Source organism: Solea senegalensis, linkage group LG16 (genome assembly GCF_019176455.1).
Source record: "Solea senegalensis isolate Sse05_10M linkage group LG16, IFAPA_SoseM_1, whole genome shotgun sequence".
Lineage (NCBI taxonomy): Eukaryota > Metazoa > Chordata > Actinopteri > Pleuronectiformes > Soleidae > Solea > Solea senegalensis.
In genome coordinates, this window is record NC_058036.1 from 19,505,538 (window position 1) to 19,528,722 (window position 23,185).

Sequence of the window (23,185 nt, forward strand, 5' to 3'; positions counted from 1 at the left end):
AATCCTGCTGACACCAAATGCCGGGGGCTTTTACCACATCCCAGAATGGCAGTTTTGGAAATTTACTCCGCAGACATAATGAACTATAAATGTAAACTTGGGAGCGTCGCTGCCCACACAGTAGCTCCAAGTTATTAATAGATACTGAATGTTCAATGTGCTGTAGAATGATATATCGCAAGTCCTCCTGAGACTCATGTGTCAGTTTAATTTGTTTTTTTTTGTATTTCTTTGAGATGAGCACAATCATTAAAAGAAGCAGCTGTGAAAGTATGTGCAGAGCGTGTGGTGGTGGGGGTGGTGGTGGTGCTGGGGGGGGGTGGGGTAAATATTCTGAGTTTGTTGGCGGAGCAACACTTTGTGTCCTGGGAGATGTGCCTCTTCAGCGGGTTCACAGGTCGCGCCGCAGCCTGCAGAGTGGCCATTGTGCTTTGTCATTTCACAGGTGACTCACATCACTACACTCGAGCGTGCGGGAGGCAGAGCACTCGGAGATGCTCGCTGCATTCAAAATGCATGATTTCCAGCCTAGTGCAAACAAATCGCTTTAAAAGATCCGTTTAATCTATTTCGAGCTGTTATTATGAGCGGCGAGAGTTGTTCAGATAAAGAGACTGAAGCAGGGTTAACATCAGAGTGTTGGACAACTCTTCACGCACTTTACCCAGCGTGAGAGCTGTCAACTTTATTATTTGTTTTCCACGATACAGTGTGCATATGATTTACAACGCGGGCCGCTGCAATAACGGTCAGGAGGTGAAACACTGTGAGCCAAACCGCCCGGGAATTTGCAGCCAAATAAGAGTGTAGTTAAAAGAATATCTCCAAAGAAAACGTCAGTCATAGAAGTCATCGGAGTCATGGCTGTTTGTGTTCAACGGTTGAGGACGTAAAGCTGCTTCGATCTCTGAGTTGCTGTCATCCGAGTCCTCCCAGAGCGCTAAACAAATAAAACAACAAAAGAGGAAATCATTAATTCGGCTCCTTTCAAACAGCGGAACATTTTTTTTGTACGATTTTAGATTTCATCCAGTCAGTTATACCACCTTTTGAAATAATTCAAGGAATGAAATGAGTTTATGCTAAACCGTCCTTGAGTTTGAGTCTTAAAGGTCTTAAACAGCTTTTGTGCATTCGCGTATATTGTCTTCATTCATAGCGATAAAAATGCATGTGTGGGCGAAGTAATCGCACATGTGAAAATCATAGTGGCACCCAAAAGTGTCACAACACAGCTTTTTCATCGCCGTATCTGTGGCTACGCGGCTATGAATCACCCAACGAATCCTTGGACTTTTGTTAAAAAGTTTGATCACTCGTGCGCGCACACAAGAACGGCTTATTTTAATCATTTACCCGAGGATTAGCTCGCGCTTACCGACGACATCAATCTATGCTTTCAAGATTTGGCTCCAAGGTTAGCTTTTTCATGTACACATCTTCAAAAGGCACCGCTGTATTTACAGAACATTTTCATAAAACCACCGGCACACTTACGAAGTTCAAGTTTATAATAACTTCATGTTTGTTAATGCATGAACCCTCTCTATGGTTCAGTGTATTTAACCTTTTTTTCACACAGTGTCTTAACAGACATTTCAAATGATTTTTTTTTCCATACTGACCTTTTGACTGCGTGGCAGAATGAGCCTTTGAGTTAGTCTTTTCTCTCCTGGAAACACAGACAGTTATTAGCTATGTCAAGTTATAAAATACCTGCTACTAAAAAGGGATGAATAGACAGGTGATTATTTTACATAAATGTAGAAAAAACACACACACACACACACACACACAGCATTGGGAATAAAGTAATTAAGAAATATTTCAGCAGAACTGGTTTGTCCAGATGTTGAATTTTCATTTTTAAAAAACTGATCTTATAGAAGACAAAAGATAAATGAAAACTATTTGTACAACTATGCAACTATGACAAAAATTGACTTGTGACAAACCCGGTGAATGATAGGGGGACTAGAAGGGAACTTCCTTGACTTCTGTTCTAATTGTGCCAAAGGACTTCCACAAGGCCCTCTTTATTCTAACACAGTCCAAAGACCAGGGTTGCCAGGTTCCCATAGCTCTGGTGATATCGCTATGTAAATGTGTGCCCTCTGAAAAGGCTTTGATCTATCTCAATGCATATGCAATCAGGCCTCCCGCTCCCAATTTTAAAGGCCTCCTCTTTAATTTACATCATCACAGAGCCTATTCAAAACCCCCACAATATATCCTCATCATCTCCCAGGTTAGCATACACATCCATATGGCGTATTTGTTTGCTCCTTCTATATCAGAGATGAGCTGATGTTTTCCCTTGGAAAAAGGAGAAAAAAAAAAGAAAAGATGCCACAGTTTTAAGCAGATGAGCTTCACAAAAAAAAAGACGACGGCCATCGGGCGTGTTCCTCCATCTGCATCAATTCAAACCCATGACCTCTCTGATTGTCATCCTCTCAATCACTCTCATCTCCACATCTAAGTCTTGGCACATGTGACTGTACATTGAGGATAAGGACCAAATTACTCTGGCTACGTTCCCACTGCCATCTTGTAAACTATATATTGCTGCTTTGCGCCACTCAAGACAGAATGAGGGAGAAGAAATGCACCTCCCCTTCCTAACTGTGAGCAGATTGCTTTGTGCTATAGGCGACGTAGCACTGAGCCACTGTAAACATTAGAATATAACCTTTACAGTCACATGCTGATAAGACTTCCTGCGTGGCGTTTAAACGACTCTTGTTCATCTTTTAAGGCGACACACTGAACCTCTGCTACTTAAATCCACACAGACGCTGTGCAAGTGAAGCGGTTTCAGGAAGAGGGGGAAAAAAAAACAAAAAAACAAAATGTGCCATGTAAGAAACGTTATAATCTGAAGCCTGAATCTCCTTCTGTGCAGTTATTAGAAAGAAAGTACATAATGAGAATCACGGACTTCCATGTACATGTTTAGTGTAACATTTTCTAATATATGTGAGTGGATATTTATGGCGAGGAATTACCACTGGAAACACTGAAGCACGACTAAACCACAGGGAGAAGAGCATCCATTTACAACTGTTAGGCAGCAGATCTTCACCAGACTCTCCAGCCGCAAAAATACAGCAATAATCTGATACGATTACTTCCTCTCCTTTGCCACAATAATAGCTGTTACGGAGAGCAAATTGGGCTTTTCTTTTCTCCAACTTCCCCCCCGCAATGGGAATGGTCTATCAGCTGTTCCACTTCACTGAGGGACAGAACTGATTTCAAGACAGGGCTATTATCATAGACAGCCTAGTCTGGATCTGACCCCAGCGATCTAATATTCTGTTTCCATAAACATTATGCCAGTTCATCTTCTGCTGAGTTTCCCTTAACTGAGGCAATAATCTGAATATGTAAGACTGGGGATAGCCAGTGTTTTACAAGCTCTGGTAGACGGAGGTGAATGTAATGTGTAAAATGATGCAAATTATAGCTATTGTAACGTCTATTTTCCCCCAAATGCCTCGCTTGTTGTCATTCTATGGCCTTTCGCAATTGTTTCATATTGTTGTTTATCTCGCGTTTAAAGAGATTATGTATTGATTTCAAAGTGACCTTTTAAAACGCTCTGAACTTTGAAACACACCGTGGCGCGATTGGAACTCGCATTGTTTAATTTATCTGTTTATTAAATGCAGAACTCCTCGATTTACATATTTTAAACATGCCATGAAAGTCAGGTTTGTTTGTTATGTTTTCTAATGACGTGGTGAACTCAAAACTAAACTATTTACTATGTCTTACTATGTACACACCAAACGATGATGTTGGAACAGAGGAAATGTTAAATCAGCAGACTAAAATCTGACGCACACTATTTAAAGTCAGAGTAACACGTTTCATTTTTGCTCTCTTGCTTTGTTTGATCCTGGTTTGGTTTCACAGAGTGCTACGTCGTTAGAAAACTGAACGACGTGCCGTGTAAAAATATGTCCACGTGCCACAGATTAAACCATAGAAAAACACAGAGGCTGCAATCACAAAACTCCACTGTTTTGTATTATATTGTATTGTAATAAACATCCAATAGCACGCAGAATAAAGACACCCTCTTTAAGAACGTAGCGTTCTACTACACTAATTAAAAGAGGTTGGAGCGGCTGTGGATGTAAGACAAGACTACGTTTCTGTGAGTCACAGAAGACAGATTTCAATAGTACAATATGAGCGCACTACGAGAGGAAATAATGCTTAGCAAGCATTAATACTGGCTTGCACACGCCGATAGCTGGAAAACTGCTTTTATTTACCTTGGCCTTTTTTAAGCTCCTGCCACCCACGTACAAATGCTAATAGCACAATGGCACTTTTGCACAGCGGTGCTTGTCTAAAGGTAAAGGGAGACCCATCACCTCATCATTCCCATCAACTCCTACTCCCATCCCGGCTATGACCCCACAGAAACATTGTTTAGGCTCCGTTTAGATGTACTCTACTGGGCTTGAATGGTAGCAGGATATAGCCCTCAGAGGGGGCAAACAGTGAGAGGCAACTGTGAGTGCACTGTGAGTGGGTGCTGTCTAACATGTGAGTGCTCTCTGCTGGCATTGAGTAAGTACTGCAGCTCACACTAAGCGGCGCCGGGCCAATGATTTCAAAACAGCCTGCTCTTTGGCTGACTGGTGGCGGTCTAGTGGAGACAGCCAGTGCAAGGTTGACTGAAGGACAGAGCACTCATCTCTTACTACACGTTTTTTTATCCATCATAATTTATGTGAGGCGTGTTATTTCCCACCCCGTCTGACACACAAACATCAGAACATGTAAACATCGTGGGGACTAGGTTCATTATAGAGTGATAAGAAAAAGAAGAAAAAAAAAAACACCACCTATAGAAAACTGCTCTATTTCAAACCTTGAATTTTTATTCATCCACTTCTTCTGCCACTAACAGGCTGCAAACAGCTTAGAGAAATTGCACTTGTTATTTGAGGAGAGTGATACGTGCATTGGTTTTTCTCTGTGCATCAACCCTGAATTAGACCATTAAAAAAATGGCTATAAATACGGCATGGAAATTTGATCTGATTGCACACTTCTTTTTGTTATAAATTGATGAGGTTTTTCTTTACTGCTGTCAGGCAGCCAGTGCAGGACAGTGACCTCCACTGGTCGGAGCCTCTAAATGCTGCCTTCACCGTCTTGTTTGACACATCTTGGAACCTGGATTTCACGTTACTCTCTCGTTTGTTTTTAAGGAGGAGCTCAACTAATTAATTGTCAATTAAAAGAAAAGTAGAGATTACCGAGGATAAATTCTACAAAGACTATGATCACACGGTTACAGATGCTGCTGCAGAGACTGAAGTGTTGTATTGTCAGATTAACTATTTACACGTGTCTTCCTTGACTCACTGCTGGATTATAAGAAGCGCCATTCCTGTTTCTCTGTCTCCCTCTATCTCCCACTCGCTCCTTCTAAGTCCCCACCCCTCCAATTTTTTTCCCTCTCAGCTCATGTCTCCCTCACTCATCCATCCCTCCTCCCGATGAACAGTCAGAGATCCACAAACATTGCCTCCCAATGAGAGAGGGAGAGAGGGAGAGAGAGAGCTTCTGATTTTGACACCGAGTGATTTGAGGTCGAATGCTTGAGCACATCCTGTTGTCCAAGGCAAAGCTGTAAACCACTAATTGTTGAGTCAAGGTTTTTGTCAAGCAGGCACTAGGCACAACAATCATTGCACCATTGGCTGACGGATTATGCTTTGTGTGTGTGTACGAGTGTGTGTGCACATGTGTTAAAACATTTTTTTTCAGATCAAAAACTGGGGAGGGTGAGGTGGGGGGTAGGGGATAAAAAAAAAAAAAGGTATTAAAAAACTCAAAATAAAAATAAGAAAGGAGTGGCATCTGAAATGCCTACAGTAGAAAGAAGCACAATGGCGCTTTGCACGAGAGAAAGCAGTGGCATGCACTCGCATACAAAGGGGAACAAGTGGTCTTTACATGGAGTGCAGCTGCTTATTAAGACTCACTCCTTCGTGCATTATTCCTTTCATCCCCACTCAACCACAAAGTGATTTTACTTTGCCACTCACAAAGACGGCAAAAGATTTCTAATGAACAAATCCTTAATAAATGTTGCAGATCAGTCGCTTCCCCCCAAGACTTATAATACAATAAACAGAACATTCTATAAAAGTATCTGACTGAAAAACACTGTGTGGGGGAGAGCGAGGAAGAGAGTGGGGGAGAAAGAGAGAGAGAGGGAAAAAAAAAAAGTATATGAAAGACCTCAATTCTCTCGAACACCATAATAGTGAAATGAGCACATATAAATGTGTTAAGAGTATCTCTTTGCATCTTGTATAGACTGCATGTATTTAATCTGTAAAGCTTATTAAGGCCCTAGTCATTGCTATGCAAAGCAGTACGCAGTGCTTTTCTCTCGCTTTTCAGCCGAGTGCAGTGTTTAGCCAATAGGACTGGCCCCCCGCCTCTCATTCTGCATTCATAACATGCAACATTTGCACAATGTATCTCTCAAAGGCCCTGAATAGAAGGCCTTAATACTCATGTAAACAACTGCAAACCAATTACTTAATGAATCAGGCCCACACATAATGAGGAGCCTCACAAAGGGCTATAAATGCATTTTTTTGCACCAAAGCTTCTGCTTTAAACTACAATCCCTCTGCTGTAGACTGGGCTTAACTGGCAAATCATAATTATTGTCTAAGACAACAGAGAAGAAGCCATTTTTTTTTGGTATTTTGAGACCACTTCCATCCTCCTTTTGATGTGACTCATCAGCTCGCTGACAAAATAATGCAAATAATTAACAAGTTTGTTTTGTGGGGAGGGAGGGTGTGTGTGTGGCAGAGTCCGGGAGAGAGAGAGAGAGAGAGAGAGAGCAAGTGTATGCTGCAGTGTTGTGCTTCTTCATTCAGGGTTTCCAGAACACTGATGGCAACAATAGAGCACTGTAGGAAGTCTGTATATAAGTGGGACGCTTGAAACTCAGCGTCCCGCAGACGCAGAGGAAAGACAGTGGACATCGACGATTGTCGCGCGACCGCGGAAACTCGCGGCTCTTGGCGCTGCCAGATTCAAAGCCTGGCGAGTGTCTGCCACGCTAAACTACCCATTTGTTCCATTTCACTGTGCACACAACTCGTGGTTCCGTCACACGTTTCTCTCTCGTGTGCCGATTTTGTTTAATTACATGTGCTGCGGGTTTCCCATGCACATTAATGACATGGAGACGGACACCATCTGAGAGGTTCTGGGCCCAAAATTGGCTCATGTTTATTAAAGAGCGTGGACACTGGGACTGGCAGGGGCAGACATCAGCAGCTATGAGGACCACAATAGAGCCGGGCCCATTAGGCCCTTCCCTCAGCTAATAGGCAAACTGGGAGTGCCCGCTTGCCAGGCCGGGGGGATACAGACTTCAGCCCTTGTGTCAGCATGGTGCCCAGTAATCACATGAAATCAGAGAAGATTATTCCTCATAACGTTTACCCAGCCATTACGACAGCCCAAATGGGTTTGCTGTGAAGAGGTGCTCTGAGGACCCGACAGGCAATTGGAGATTTGATGAAGTCGTGTTGATATTCAAATGTTACTGTGATGGTGTTAGCTTCCACTGAGCTATTTATCATTAGATGTCCTTTTCCGACCCACTTATGGCTCTGATTTGAGCAGCCTAAATGTGTTTCAAGGGTGAAAAATCAAAGGACATTTGTCCTTGTCAACACTCGAGTCCGCTTCTTCCAAAACAGTTGTCCCCCGATTCTCTTCTTGACATGATCTGTTTGCATTCTGACAATAAGGCTGAAGTCTATGCAGATTATGACTCCAATTTATTTTCATGGTGGACGTTTTGCTTCTGATTTCAAAAACCTGGCTCGACCCGGCAAACAGTGAGCAAGTGAGGGCTTTGGAGGCCTTTTGTCTTTGTAAGGGAGTTAATGGGTGGCGCTCAATTGATCTTATGGAAATGAACAGGGAATTATTAGAGCTGCCATGCAAATGTACATCAACCACTCTGGTGTCTGGTGGCCCATTTCCTGTGGCCTGCTGAATAAAAACAATGTTCTTACCAGGGGTAAGGGTCTTGATGTGAGGAGTGTTTGGCCCTCCCCAGGTCCTCTTCATGGCCACGATTTATTCCTTAAAAGAGCAAACAATGCTGGATAAAACCATTTGCTTTGCACATCTCATCACAAGCTAATTAACAATACATACGTCTATAGAAAAGTGTGGTAAGGAATGCAGGAGGTTGTCGATGCATGTCTTGATAGAACATAGCGTGACGCATTTTCTTCACAAGCTATTTGGAATTCCTTCCACGCAGGAGGAACAGGGCGCCCTCAAATTCACTTCGACTGAAAACTTAGAGCTTTGACAGCGGCACGCCGTTCACACTGTGAGGATTCATGCCAGAGTTGGCTAACGGTTCTGCTCCAATTGTTTGCTACTTGAGCGGACCACGTCTCTTACCTGAGATGCTATCGTCCTCCTCCTCCTCATCGTCGTCCTCCTCCTCTCCAGAGCTCTGCGGCCTTTTCTGCATGGCTGATTGTTTGAGTAACTGATATGCTTTTGTCTCTGCTCAAGGACACACACACATGCACACGCACACAGTCAAATATTTGCTTAAAAGCCAGGTTTCCAACTTTCAGAGGTTTCTGTGTTTGTTGAGACAACATGCTTCAGTAGTCGAGGCTTTTGGTCTCGCTGGTGTACAGAGAGGGTGAAAACACTGCTCAATCAGCTAAGCTGTTGATTCAAGCCTACAGTATGTAGCTACAGTTTCCATGAGACAGCAATCAGCATCTCGCATTATCGCAGCATCCCCTCGCAGGAAGGCAATGATTGATTTTCTGTTTAAAAAAACCAAAAAAAAAAACACTCATAATTACTTTCCGGCACACTAAAGCAGGTCTCATATTTGAGAGGAGCGCAGAGACTGCACTGGCAAAAATCAACAGAGCAGAAGTAGATAATAAATGGCTTGTTGTCTCAATGATGTGGCTAAAACACACAGAGCATGTCAAAGGAAAGAGCAACACATCCCAACAACTTGATTTCAGGATAAAAAGAAATATTACTTTTAATATCATTTTGTCTGAAACTATAGTGCATGAGAATCGCTGAATCTCTAAAACACTCTATACAGTCAAAGCTTTCATATGTAATCTTTTTTTTAAAAAACACTGTCTATACAGAATCCTGTCTTGGCAATTACTGCCATTTTCTATCAAGTCATGGTATTTGATTGTGACACTGATGTTGCTCAGCACAGCAAAACCTTCTTCCTTGCACAATCTTTTTTTTTAAGCTGGTTATGTCTCTTTTGATTAAGTGGAAACTGGGCTCTTTCACACTGGCTGTGCACCTTAGGGATGCAGACACCAAACACCCAGTAGGAAATCTGATAGACCAAGGGTAATATAGGATTGCTTTGCATTTCAGAGGTTCGGCTGAGGGATGGGCATGCCAACTGCTTCCAGGATGCCTTCACATCTAGTATTTTTCAAGTCCAGCCTTGGCCAGAGCATTGTTTAGAAGATAATGAGAAGCGACGACAGATCTTTGGCGCTTCCCACCCTGACGTCCAGACAATTAAAGCGGCCACATTATCAATTTTGCCCGAATGCCTCAGACGAGGCTGAAAACATGGCTAGGGTTTTCTTGCAGATAATTAGAGAGAACTAGCAGGGCTCTTCAGGTGGGACTTTGACCCTGGATTCACCTTGATCATCCTGCCTCAGCCACTGCTTAAAAGAGCCCATTATTCACTGCAGTGGGAAGAAAACAAAACACAATATAAGGACAGTGTGAATGCTGGGGCACCAGCGATGCCTTTTTACCTCTAATAGGAACACTTTCCACAGGGCTTTCGTCGTGGCTGTCCTCTTCAGCACTTTGTAGTTCTGTAAGAAAGGGAAGCACATAGTGAGAAGCAGTGGCAGGGAGGAAGGGAGTCTCAGGATAGAAATGGGAATGGGGGTTCTTTCTTTAGCCCTGAATAGAAGGCTGTATGAAAAACTGGCCTGTGAGAGATTCATAAAAAAAAAAGCTCTATGGTGAAATCGATTTCTTTCATAAATGAGAAGTTTTACTTCTCTGTGAAGGTGGTGCACAAAATAGCAGCGTTTATACTTATTAATGGCCTTGTTCCATAAACTTAACTCAATGTGGAATTTTTGCAAGAAATCTATTAACAAACACAATCAAACTAACCATTTTACCTGTAATATTATGCAAATATTCCTCCACAACTCATTTAACCAAAACCCAGCATTCAAACATTGCAGAATACCTAGAATTTTTCCAGATTATATATCCAGTTACCTTGAATCTGTTGCCTTTGCACTGGCCTGGCAGCCTTCACATCACTGTCAGTTATGAGAGGCGAAGAATCACACGGAGAAGACAAATCTCTCTCGTCCTCTGCTGAGGGGCACTCCTCACTGGACCGGGACAGAAGTGTCCTCAGCAGCACTTTGGCCTGCAAGCAGCACAAATTAAAACCACATTCTTAATTGTTCCCATTTTCTGAAGGAAGTGTCAAATTGAACTCTCGAACGATTAGGCCAGTCATTTACTCGCTCAGAGGTGCAGCTGTACAGCGCGTTTAAACGCCAAGAGAAAATAACTTCAAATTCTCTCACTCGCTTAACTAAAAAAAGATAATTCTCGCACACTTTCACTCCCGCTCTCTCGCTCTCTCTCTCTCAATCACACGTTTTTTTTTTCCCTTTGCTCTCCCTCTCTTCTCATCCATGAGATTAGAGGAGCACCTAAAGAATGCAATCACCCTGGCGTTAATGTGCAACACGTTCCAGATATCTCCCCTCTTGGCTGAAAGGATTGAGACAAACTGCTCTCTTCCTCCCTCTCCAGCTCATTTTCATCTCAGGGGAGATGAGGATAGACAATTAAGAGGAGCTGTTCCGGGAGATGAGGAGCAAGGAGATGCCACACACCGATTTCCTTTCTCTCCTAGTTTCCCTCCCCCATATCAAATCCTGCAATCATCATCTCTCTTTTGTGATCAAAGACTGCCTCTAAGCCTCAGACGGACATTTGCAACTTTTAATGAGCACTAATATGGAGCGGATGATCAGGAGGATTTCGGCAATAACAAACTTTAAGTACATTGTAAATTGTTATCAGTGGGTCGTAGTGAAGAGTGACAAATGTACACGCTTTCATTTTCTGAAAGGGGAAGAGATGCAAACACATGTGCCAATCCGAGCTTGCCACTGGTATTTGATGCCGCTGCACGGCAAAAACTGTCTTGATCCTTGTCCCAGATAACCGTCTTTGTTCTTGTCTTTTTTTTTCTGGATTTAGTCAAATGTGCTGAGAGTTGAGGGCTCTCGCAGACCCACTGCATTTTAAATATCAATGAATGCAACTGTTAGCACTTGAATATTCAAAGGGCCTCTTTGAGTGTGTGCATGCGAGCTGCATGCTCCCATTTGTCCAAGTAGCCGGGGCTGCAAGACGTGAATGGAAATTTCTGTTTTCTCTTGTGTGCGGAGAGTAAGCTGCTGTATGAGAGGACTGAGAGGAGAGGGAGAAATGCAGGGAGAGACGGTGAAATAGAGGCAGGGAGGAAGAAATAGATGGAGTGGGAGAAGAGGGGAGGTAAAGGGAGAGAAATTTCAATCAGGGTTTTCCTGATGCACTTGGACACAATGATGTAGATGGTAGCACCTCTCCTCCTTTTGTCTGCTCATATTTTCAAGAGGCCCTACAGTCGTCCTCTTTGCTTCTCTCATTGCGTCAGGGACACTGGAACAAGATCTTGAAGCCACGAGAACCCCCAAAAGATGAGTCCAAAAAAATTAATAACACAAAACGCTGCATGTATGTATATATGATTCATTCCTGCACACAGACGTCTCACAAACCTCTTGACATTATATTTAGGTTCTGAGTGTAAAATTTAAATGCAGCGTAATCTTCCTTTCTTTGTTTAATGAAACGAGCGGAAAATATAAAACAGTCCTTCCCATTGTGTCCCACAGTCCTCCATTTGGACCCAGGTGATGGATACACTTTTGACTAATAACAAATTAAACGCAAGTGTTTCTCAGATGAATTCTCCACATGGGATGAAAGAAGCCAAGCGGAGGCTGTGATTTGCGATTAGCACATGGGTCAGGATCTCCCTTCTGTCTAGGTCAATGTGTGGAGCGATCTGATGGTGGTTTCAAACGCCGGGCACAAAGAGGACATTCAGTACCAACTACAGCGCCAAGAAACAACAAAAGAAAGAAAAACACCAGTCTCTTTGGAAAGAAGGGGGGGGGAAAAAAGAAAACATGTTTCTGCTGTAGTCATCACTGTGTCTTAATGCCTGCTTGTTTTAGGACAAGGTGCCCGTTCTATGCAAGTGTGTGACCTTCTCTTTGTGTGTGTTTGTGTGGAGAGGCGGTAGTGTGTGCCTCCAACGCTACCTGGTGGCTGTAAGAGGCATGGCGCTCCAGCAGCAGTGGCGTGAACAGCTGGACCAAATGCTCAGTGTTGAGGACACGGTGCTCCTTCAGCAGAAGGGCGTGCTTGAACCAGCGATCCCACAGCCGAGCGGCATCAGGAGGGAGGCTGGTGCTGTGGTAAGGGGTGGGGGTGGGGTTGGGAGGGAGGGAGGGAGAGAAAACGGAGGCTTTCTTATCGCGCACACACACTAGGACATCTGAAAATGAGTCATTATCAAACCTCCTTGCAGTGACATTGTTTTACATGAACCACAAAGCTGCAATTATGTAACCAAACTAAAGTCAAAATATATTTCATTTCATTGTGTTTGTCAAAAGACTGGATTCTGTGCCATCTCAAGACTTGAGAACACTGAACAGTAGCTCTTTAATGAATTCCAGCTAACGCTGAATAAAGACGGCCTGCGATAGACAGAAATCTTTTATTTGAAAACTGGATAAAAGGTCAAAAAGCCAATAGGCATCCCCACAGGAAAGAGACGGACACTGCGAGATGTGTTTCTTAGGACTGAGTATATTTCAGGGAAAGGTCTCATTGAAATCAATAGGGTAGTGAAGCAGATCATGGATTTGGCTCAGAGTACAACTACTCATTATCCAAAGGACTGGAAGTCACAGATAGGGCATTTTAATTTACTCATGACATTCACCCATGCAGTGTTACTAAACGAGGTGCCACCAAAGATAACCTTTACAGTTGTGGACAAGGGAAACTGTATCGAACGGCAGCGTGCAATATCTCAGCGACTGTTGAACCGCATGCCCCCTTCCCCCACTGTCTGTCATAAAAAAATGCACAGGCAGCTCTTCACTCTTTGTGTGAAAAGTGGAACTCACCGATACTGTATATCTGCTCACTTTCTTTATGAAAAGGCGAGGCAGGCATGTTGAACCCCGTAGCTTTCAGATTAGTGTTATTTGTGCTCTGCATTATCCAGTACATTGGAAGAAAAAATAGCATTTTCTACAAAACAACACGTGCTATATTACACAAAACACATTGTTTGATTGGTTATTATACAATTATACCGATATATGTATATTTTACAAAGGAATTATAAGAATAAACGGCATGAACTTGAAAATACAATTATGATACTTTCTAAAATCACAGGAGAGAACAACACAGTCTTCAGTGTTGTACACACACAGAAACCAGGAGCCTTACCTTATTTCAGTAGGATCAGGGCTGGACTGGTGAGAACTCACTAGATCCCGTGGCAGCAGGCAGCCCTTTGCTGTGCTCCATGACAACCTCTGCAGCTCATGAAGGACGACGGCTCCACATGCTCCGAGGTCCTCGTCATTCAAGTCCGCACCACCGTTACAAAGGCTGCCAAATTTATAGAGAGTAGTCAGTGTGTTTGCCACGGAGTCCTAGGCTCAGCCAACAGGCCAGGAGTACATGTGAGTACACCCAGCACCTGCAAGTATAATCATACACACCAGTGCCCATACACATGTGCTCACGTCATTTCACAGCAGGGCCAAACGTTCCAAAAAACAGGTCATGACACCAGACACTATCTTTACTGCTCAATATGTTGTTGACTCCATCTGAAACACTCTCATTTGCATCAGTGGAGAAAAATATACGCTGGCTTTAAGACAGTGTGTTCCCTTTGCGAGACATTTATCCACACTTTACAATACAAAGTCCAATTATGGAAAATGAATCACGCTATGAAAAATAAAAAGGATTATGAAAAATAAGCCTAGTCTAATGAAACAAATTCCCCCCGACTCCCAGTAACAATTCAGCAGCGTGGTTACTGTAACAAAACCCACGTGTTTGAAAACCCCCTCAAAAATAAAGACGTGTGCATATTGGTGATGACACTTCATCTAAAAAGGGAGAGCCCTTAGCAGAAGGATAATATTTTGTTCCTCATCTGCACAAACTGCTTCACGGTCATTAAACAAACACACACACCATGTCAGTGTTGACAGCGAGAGATAAGATTGCAAAGTCTGAAGAAAGACGGCAAAAGTGTACCCGATAAGTCTATTGAGTTGTCTTCCATCGACTGAAGAATCCCTATACAAAGTGGTCCGTTCACCGCGGAGCCGTCCTTCGATGGTGTCGAGCAGATTAAATAGTCCTTCCTGGGAGAGTCTAAAGAAAACACATTACTCATTATGTGCTAAAAGGAAAGAAAAAATGGAGGTCACGTGATCGATAGATCTGTCACTTGTTAAATGCTGGCAATACATTTTTTCCAGGCAATTTCCTTGACGCACCCAAGGACAGCAGGAGGAATCCGATCATTAAAATGGTTTGCCCTCTGTACAGGAATGTGGCTATTGAAAACTGTTGAAGATGTCACATGTAATGAGTGCCATTCAAAACTAAAGCTGGGAGAACAGCTGGAATATATCCTTTATTTACACAACAAGGAGTTAAATGGCAAAACTATTCATGTAAAAACAACATTTTTTTTTTACCACGATTGAACAGTCAAACATGGAGAAAAAAAGGCCTCTAAATTTCGGCAAGTGACACTTTACACTTTACTGTTGTCCCACGGTGTGAGGCTGCAAAATAAGACATAGATGTGTATTGCATGTGGATATCGGGAATCCATCTATTCCATGGGCATTAAGCTCTGGGTGGCCCTCTTTGAATTTCTCCCAGAAACCTCAAGCCGTTAGATCTTGAGCCCCCCCCTCACCCCTCGATAAAAGGGGCCAAAGAGAATTTATGACAATCTGTAATGGGCTTCTGGGTTAGGGGTCAGCAAACAATTGCGCCCTCTTTTTTTTGCAGGTTGTTTCCTGGTAACATCGTGATTAAGCTAGCAGCTTGAATTATATCCATGACATTCTGTAGTGTGCCATTCGTCGGTGCTAAGTCCTCTTCAGTGTGGTTGAAGTAGCATAGGCAAAAGCTGTCCTTTTTTTCCTTTCCCTTATCACCAGTATGGGCCTTGAAATAGTCATCTTTCTCTTTCCACTTTATTTGTCAATGCTCTTCAAAAAGAGACCTTTAGAGAGGGAGAAAGTGAATTAGTTGTGTTTTCCTGCAAACCTCTCTCTCTCTCTCTCATTGTATTGTTGCCAGCTTTCATGTCAAGGTCTCCAACCTCACTTTAGATGCTGCCGTTGTCCGCATGTCAACATCATCAGGAGTATATTGTTAGCTGGGGAGGGAAAGGTCAGCCTCTCTGCAGCGATATTGCACTGCAGCGTACAGTACTGACTCCAGGGTGATTTACCACATGGAGCGGCTTCGGAGTTGAGCGACTGGTGTCAGGGGAATCTTGCCGTGCTGGCAACGACAGCAAATTTAACACACAAAGGAATGGAAAAATGGCAATAGCGGCGCACTGAGCGCAGGTATTTAAAAACTAGCATTGCTGTTTAACAACCAAGCCTTAATAGTACGACATGCCGTCCCTAATCGAGCAGATCCATAGCGCAGTTCAGGGACGATATATTTGAGAGCAGAACACAGCGAGGCCATTATGATGCTCCTCGAAAAAGAAACCTGAAGGATATTTCAGCCGTATACTCACTCACCCCAACCATGCTGGAGGAGAAATATAATGGGATAATCTAATGAACTGCCCAGGCTTGTTTTTCCTGACTGTGCGCTGAATGTAGGTAGCGATATAAACTCTAACCTTAAGAGACAGAGAGAAAGAGAGGGAGAGAATATAGACCGGATGTTCTTGTAACTTTTAAATCAAAGCCTCTGGCTCTCTCCCCGTATACCGAATCGCTCTGAGTTCAGAATGAGAGCCGTTGCCCCCACTGTCGCCTCCTCGGCACAGGCTAACTAGAGTTCCCCTTGAGGTCATAATATAAATAGTACAGTCGACCATGTAATCATGCACAAACAAAAGTGCTTCACTCTCAAAAAGAAAATCCCTCATAGCTGCTTTTGATACACAGAGAACAGATAATAAAAGGGCATTTGTATTATTACAGAAAGTTACAGTACATTTTGTGCTGAATAATAAGTTCACATGCACAACCAGGGACAGCTGGATGCTAATGTAGAAAATGCACAAAATTACAAACAAGCATGTAACCCAAGGACTGAAACTGTGCAAAGTCTCAACAGTGTCCCCCAAGAAAAACAGAAAGACAAAATATAATTAACTTCTCCTACTTTTTAAGAACTCATGGTCATAAAATACAGTGTATTGCACAGGGGAACTGCAGAGGCTCTGGGAACAAACATTCACATGGAATTTTCTGGGGCTCTAACCCCATCCAAAATGATCCTTCAACTCAGAGGCCATCATCACGCTAAGGATTTGTGGCTCTAAGTGCTGTCCACATGCCCACCCTCCAGAACACTCTATGGTGCCACAAATTTCCTCCTTCACTGGGGACTTCCTGAGGTCTCTCAAGCAGAAAATTGCTCTGTTACAGCATTATCTTGGATTATGGCAATATTGTTGGTGACAGGTCCTGAGCTCTCCCTATAAGATGCATCACTGCCACCGCCACCACACAGCTGCTGCCGAGCTACAGATAGCACAGTGGCATGGACCGTGACCCACAATCCTCGCTGTCAGCTTCAGATGTGATGGTGGTAAAAGGCGCTGTGCGGTGTTTTCACTCGCTCCTATCATTAACAGCCCACTGTGGTTCAGCACGGCCGTGCAGAACCTTCTCAGTTCTTAGCTTGCTTAGCTTTGTCTTGGAAAAAAAAATACTGACAGCACTTTTGACACTTTGACACAAGACTATCTGGCATGAAACTATCAACATGTTTCTACATCCTTTGTCGCCCTGAAAATTCCAAACAACAGAAAAAACATACATTATACATACTATACCTTTGCAAGGCCACTGCTGATGATGTGTTCTTGGATGGATCTGGACTGTGCTGGCTGTGATCAGGACTCTCTGCAGACGTGGCATTTCTCTCAGACTCCACGTCCTCTTGAAGATCATCTTCCAGCTCAGATTGTGTCAGAGAAATAGACAGGTCACTCTCACTGCTCTCTGACAACTGCACGTCAGAACTTGGTGTGCTGACACTTTCACGGCTACCTGAATTTCAACAGAGAGCAAAGTATCACATGGCTTATTTCCCGTGTTCAAAAGGACAAACATAAAGTGTTTTCCACTGTAGAGACATGATGCCAACATTATACTACAAGGTAAAATCTAAGAAATAACAGTTCAAACCTGGTTTATGCTGAGCCTCTTTTTCAAAAGTGGTTTCAGGCATCACCAGGGTGAGACCTCCATCTGCAGTTTCCATTATGGATGACTGATGAGTGATATCTGGGGAGTTGGTGTTTTCTGCAGGGGAATCCTTAGCCCCAGTCAGGCCTCTGCCACTGGGAGACTGATTCTTCTCAGGTCCCATCAAGGTCACCTGAGGTGGCCGTTCCTGTTCATCATCACTTCCAAAAGGCACGCTGCCAGACGCGCATGTCAAGGCACAAACGGATGGGAGCACCTCCATCTTTCTTTCATGTTTGTCACTCAAATTGCAGGCGTCTGGGGAATCGTTTGAGTCTGAAATGTCATCTGATAAATGTGCTCGGTTGCCGGCGGCATCCTCACCGCTAACTCTACAGTTCTTCAAAAGGCCACTTGGTGAACGTTCACCAGAGTGCAAGCTGCGATAGGGTGAATGATGCCATGCTTGGTGCGAGTGTGCACTTGTGGTGCCAGCTTCAGCACCAGATGCTCTGGAGGTCTGGTGGTCCATAAAATGTATTGTTGGTGGTTGTGTAAAATTCTTAGCTGGATGAGAGAGGGAGGTGTCCCAGTGCTTTCTATGCACAACTTTGATCTGTAAATGTGGGAAAGAAATAATACATGCATAATTCATATCATTCATTTTGACGACTAACATTGTCATTACAGCGAGAAACTATTTCTAAACAAATATAAAATTCTCCACATTTTTTCTTGAAATCCTTGCTTCAGTTGAAAGAAATTCAACTCCAACACATTAAGTATGCACTTTACAGATCTGAATAAGGGTATTTTAGATGAGCCATGGTCAGAATTCCATTCACAACCTCTCTCAGAAGAATGTCTAAGGATCAATGTTTTAACTTTTAATCTTATTAGAAATCCTTCAGACAAGTTTTGATTCATGTCTGCAATGTCACCAAGGGGTGGGTGGGGAAGGGGCAAAACAGCCTCCCTCCAAACATAATAACAAAACGCATGGCTTCTGTTTCTTTTCTGATAAGCGTCTTAAATACCAAACAGTTAGCTGCTTAATAACATTCACTGTAAACCATGCAGCCTGCCCAGCAGATCCACAAAGTAGGTAAAAAAAAAAAGAGGAAAAGTTAATTTCTTGGCTGAGTGATTCCATCGGTAGCTGCAGGGCAAAGTAGAAAGTGTTTCACTAAAGTAGCAATTGATTCTTCTATCAATCTGCGGCACGCATGTGCTCTTCCAAGGAATGTATTAAATATGAAAATCATATCCCGTTATCATCTGTCTCCAGCTTTCAGCCCGGTAAGCTTCCCTTAATGAATGCTGCAGCCTGAGGGACATGCACACTGCAAGCCAATGGCTTGTATGCATAATGGAGTGACGGTACTATTTTGCTCATTACAATATCGACAGGCTGGTGTGGGGTTGGGTGGCGGGGGTGGGGGTGCACACAGTTACAAGTGACTGCTCTAGACAGCATGCTCCAAGTTATTATGAGATGTCTTAGACATTTCATCTGAAAGAGCTTTAACTGCTTTAAGTGAAGGGAGAAAATAGCTATGGGTTTGAACTGCATCGCTTGTACAGATGCACCGGCGAGGATTAGACACCTGTGCTATTACAGATACACAGTATAAATATAGACTCCTCTACAGACTTACCAGGCATAATGTCCACCTTCTTTTGTTATTCTAAACCTGAAAACCTGAAAACACGGCTTGATAGAACTAAGATTTGCTTAAACCTTGTAAACATTTGAAAAGAGAAGGATCCAACCAAAAACAAAAACAAAAAGCACTTTTCAGCTATACAAACACACAACACTAATTACAATGACATTACTTTCAAACGAATAAATCTTCTGTTACTATGTTTATAGTACAGTACCTTGTCTGCCTCAACCTCTTTATCCATTTTCTTCCTTTCCTCCATATGTTTAGAAATCTTTCTGAAAAAGTCAGCCTGCGACAGACGTAAGAATAAAGGTTTAACACACATAAAGGCAGACAGACAGACAGAAAGATCACCAGCTGTATATACTGAATTAATAATGATGGTTATAATATTTGTGGTGGGTAAACCGCCACTGCATGGAACACGGTACACAGTTGTTGTTTTTTTTACAAGGATGTGATAGTGTCACAGAATATTATCTGTATATGGTATAAAAGCACAGGGCTTGACAGCAAAAGTGACACTGTCAAGCATCAGTCAATCACAACAGGGTTTTCCCAAGTGGGTGTCTCTTGTAAAGATGACCGCAAACATTTTAGGGGCAGTCTTTTTATCTGACAAGCCAGACTCGCTGCTTTAATCCCAGCTCCAATTAAAAAAACACCAATGGCCTGATTAAGGGCCCTTGGATTATCTTAAATGTGCCATATGTCTTCATCAAACTAACAGCAGTTTACAGAAGCACATCTTTCACAAATGCCTACAAAAGGTCTCAATTCTAAATATTGCAAAACCAATACAAATAGATATTAGACTAAAATTGTTATACAGCTGTATGCACCTCAGCGTGTGTACGTGTCATCCAGAGAATTGTTGGTTTTCATTGCACCGACAACATAAAACACAGAGAACTTTCATAATGAAAGAAAGGGCAGTGGGACAATCGAAATAACAACAAACATGGAGGATTCATAGAGCATCAAGAGGAAATAAACCAACTGCTTGAGGGGAGAGAATGACTAAACCTCTGGAGCACTTCAGAGTCTCTATATTGAGCAATTAACTCAGCCAGTCATAATTAGCCAATTTTGTTAATTTGATATTAAGCTGTCAAGCACTGTTGTTGTGTTTAAAGTGATAATCTGACCGGCTCATTGTTTTTTTCCCTCGTTCATTTGCACGTTGTGATAAATTGGGCAAATTGAGAGTTTACTATAGTCACATCAAGCAACAGCAAGCAAATATATCTAAATCACAACAAAGCATTGGAGCAAATAATATGTGTGAATCAGCATTTGGAGTAAATACCCATTTTTCTTGTGGGGAAAAAAATAATTGTAGCTGTGTACCTTTATTGCTCTTGTTCTAAAATAACCAGTTGAGTTTTTATAAACTGCATTCAAAATACAATTGAAGATTATTTAATTTAAATTAAGTTAAATTAAATTAAATTAAATTAAATTAAATTAAATGAAATTAAAAAAAAACCTGGATAACCCTCAGTGCATCTTCAGGATGTTAGACAAATTTAATTGTGTGTATGTACCTTTTGTTGTTGCAGACTACCATGGTCAGAGTGATATTCCCTCATGCTATTTTCTATGCACTCCACATCTCTCAGAAGCTCAAGGTTTCTCATTTTCGCTTGTGCTTCCCTGTTAGAGATTTCCTTGAGATAACTGCGCAGTTTGGAACATTTTATCTGTAAGCTGAAGGCAGTGGAGAACTATTATTCAAAAGAAATGTTATCCAACAGCTTAGTCAAAAACATAAGAACTTGACTTTTCACAAGAAAAGGTTAAGCACAATATGTTTTAAATTTAAAACAAATCCTCAGCTCTGATATTCACATATGCTTCGCTGTTTCTTGAAATGTTAACATTTATTACAAATGATTTATAATGAAAACAGGGCACTGTGTGCTTGTGACACATCTGAACACAACACTGATATTTTTGTTAGACATCATATTTCATACTAACAAAAACACCCAATAATAATTCGCCAAATAAAATGATTACGTATTGATTACACATGCTTATAACAAGATACTGTGTCATGCTTAAATATTAAATCTAATTTGCTGTACAATCTTGACTGTGATGTTTTATTTTACAATAAATCACTACTTCATGTACAAGTTTAATATAATTCCATTCATACAAAGAAAACAGAATATATTGTAAGGTCACTTACATCCTTTTATCAGATCTGGAGTAAGCAAACAAGTCCCTCTCCAACTCCAGTCTCCGTTTCTCTCTGCACACACACACACACATACACACACTGTAGCATCTCCATAGTTTACATGGATGCGTAATGACAGATTATTAGCACTATTAAGCTATACGTATCCACTAACTTATTGACCGGTTGTACTTCCTATACTATATAAAAAATAACATACTCCAGCTTCAAGGAGTAACGTTGTCGTTATTAGCGTATGGCAGCATACGCTAATAACAGATAAACGGCTAATGGACAAGCTAGTTATACGCTTCCCGGGCTTCATCAGTTAGCTAAGAAGCTAGTCGCATGTCTCTGTCGTAACACGCCGCAGTGGGATGCTAAATGGCGGCACAGGTCCCAACCCGAGCCCGTGGTCTCAACCGGGCCGTGTTCACGTTGACATAAAAGCACAGTGAACTCACCTTTGTCGCAGGCTTTGCTGAATCGACGTTACCTTTTCATAATAATGGTCCTCGCTGCAAGCCATGTTTGCTACTTACGGCCGTTTTGGCACAGATGCTGAGCCAAGAGGAAGAAGAAGGAGGAGGAGGGGGGAGAGGCGGAGGAGGGAGAGGCGGAGGCTGCGTTCCTGGTGTTTACATCTGTTTCCATGGACATGGCTACCCAGAATCCCCTGCTGATAAACAAGAGGAGCACGCGGAGCATCCGCTGGCTCGAGCTCCCTTCTAACGTTTGTGCAATTGCACGTGACACTGTAAACTGAGACCGATTTCAACAAAGAAAAAGTGGTTTCGCTATCACACAAATCCTTGTCACTGGTAAGTGTAATTGTGTAATGTTTTCCCAACAAACTCCACTCGATTTTAACGCATTAGAAAATATCTCCAAAGAAAGTTGAGCTGTGAATGTCTGCGTGTATCTTTACATCTAGCAATGAGCCCCCATGCTAACTTTCATCAGTTATCCACCTTTAAGCCTGCCTTTAATGTCCTCTCAGTTGTCCTATGCAAGAAAAATGTTATAGGCTGTATATGATATATATATACACACACACACATATGTATGAATGTATTATTATTAATAATATTCATAATAAAAGGAATGCTGACTCAGCAACAACAGGCTACTAGCCATAAATTGGAGATATAGATTTCTTGTTTATCTGGGCAAACATATGTTGTAGAAAACAACACGAACAAATGTGAATCCTACAGTGCTGCATGTCAACCTGCCTGACTGAGCTAAATACCAGCCATCAAAAGGCCCTTTTTACTCTTTTATTTGATAAGCTTCTCGCTATCAGAGAAAGACTGATGTCTCATTTGCTCCCACGGCTACTGATCTTGTCTTACATTATCAAAGTTCACCCCTGACAGTTGTCATAATGTCATTATTTTACTGCTACAGCACGTCATTTTTTTCAAAGCGACATCACCACATATCCTTGGTGGGATTCTGGAAATTGACAGCCCCTCCGAATGCACACCCTAATCAAGCAATTTACCCCAATTCCATCCCCATCAAATTGCTCTTTAGCTGTTGAACTGGGGAGTTTTGTTGTCCTTTTCTAATGCTAATCTACCCTATTCAGTATCTCTCTATGAGGCTATTTGTTGTGAAATAAATCCCCTTGTTTGCCTCCTGCATGTATAATTGATATTTTTGCCAGGCTTTTTGTTAGT

General features: G+C 42.3%; 1 protein-coding gene across 5 annotated transcripts; it reads right to left on the bottom strand.

Annotated features, from left to right (window-relative positions):
* Positions 1 to 625: 625 nt before the first annotated feature.
* Positions 626 to 22,121, bottom strand: kiz (kizuna centrosomal protein). Of its 5 annotated transcripts, XM_044047374.1 has the most exons (15): positions 21,965 to 22,112; positions 21,510 to 21,572; positions 20,860 to 21,022; positions 19,527 to 19,601; positions 17,643 to 18,258; positions 17,288 to 17,504; positions 14,494 to 14,613; positions 13,666 to 13,830; positions 12,459 to 12,609; positions 10,342 to 10,498; positions 9,858 to 9,920; positions 8,485 to 8,592; positions 8,085 to 8,154; positions 1,626 to 1,672; positions 626 to 940 (listed from the first exon to the last, which is right to left on the bottom strand). In XM_044047374.1, exons 1-15 carry the CDS (start codon positions 22,027 to 22,029, stop codon positions 837 to 839), a joined length of 2,184 nt encoding a protein of 727 aa, XP_043903309.1. In that variant the 5' UTR covers positions 22,030 to 22,112; the 3' UTR covers positions 626 to 836. The 5 variants fall into 5 exon arrangements, with proteins under 5 accessions (XP_043903309.1, XP_043903313.1, XP_043903312.1 ...); XM_044047378.1 differs by lacking the exons at positions 20,860 to 21,022; positions 21,965 to 22,112 and having other exon boundaries at positions 21,510 to 21,958; XM_044047377.1 differs by lacking the exons at positions 626 to 940; positions 1,626 to 1,672; positions 8,085 to 8,154 and adding an exon at positions 9,740 to 9,785 and having other exon boundaries at positions 8,484 to 8,592; positions 21,965 to 22,121.
* Positions 22,122 to 23,185: the final 1,064 nt, after the last annotated feature.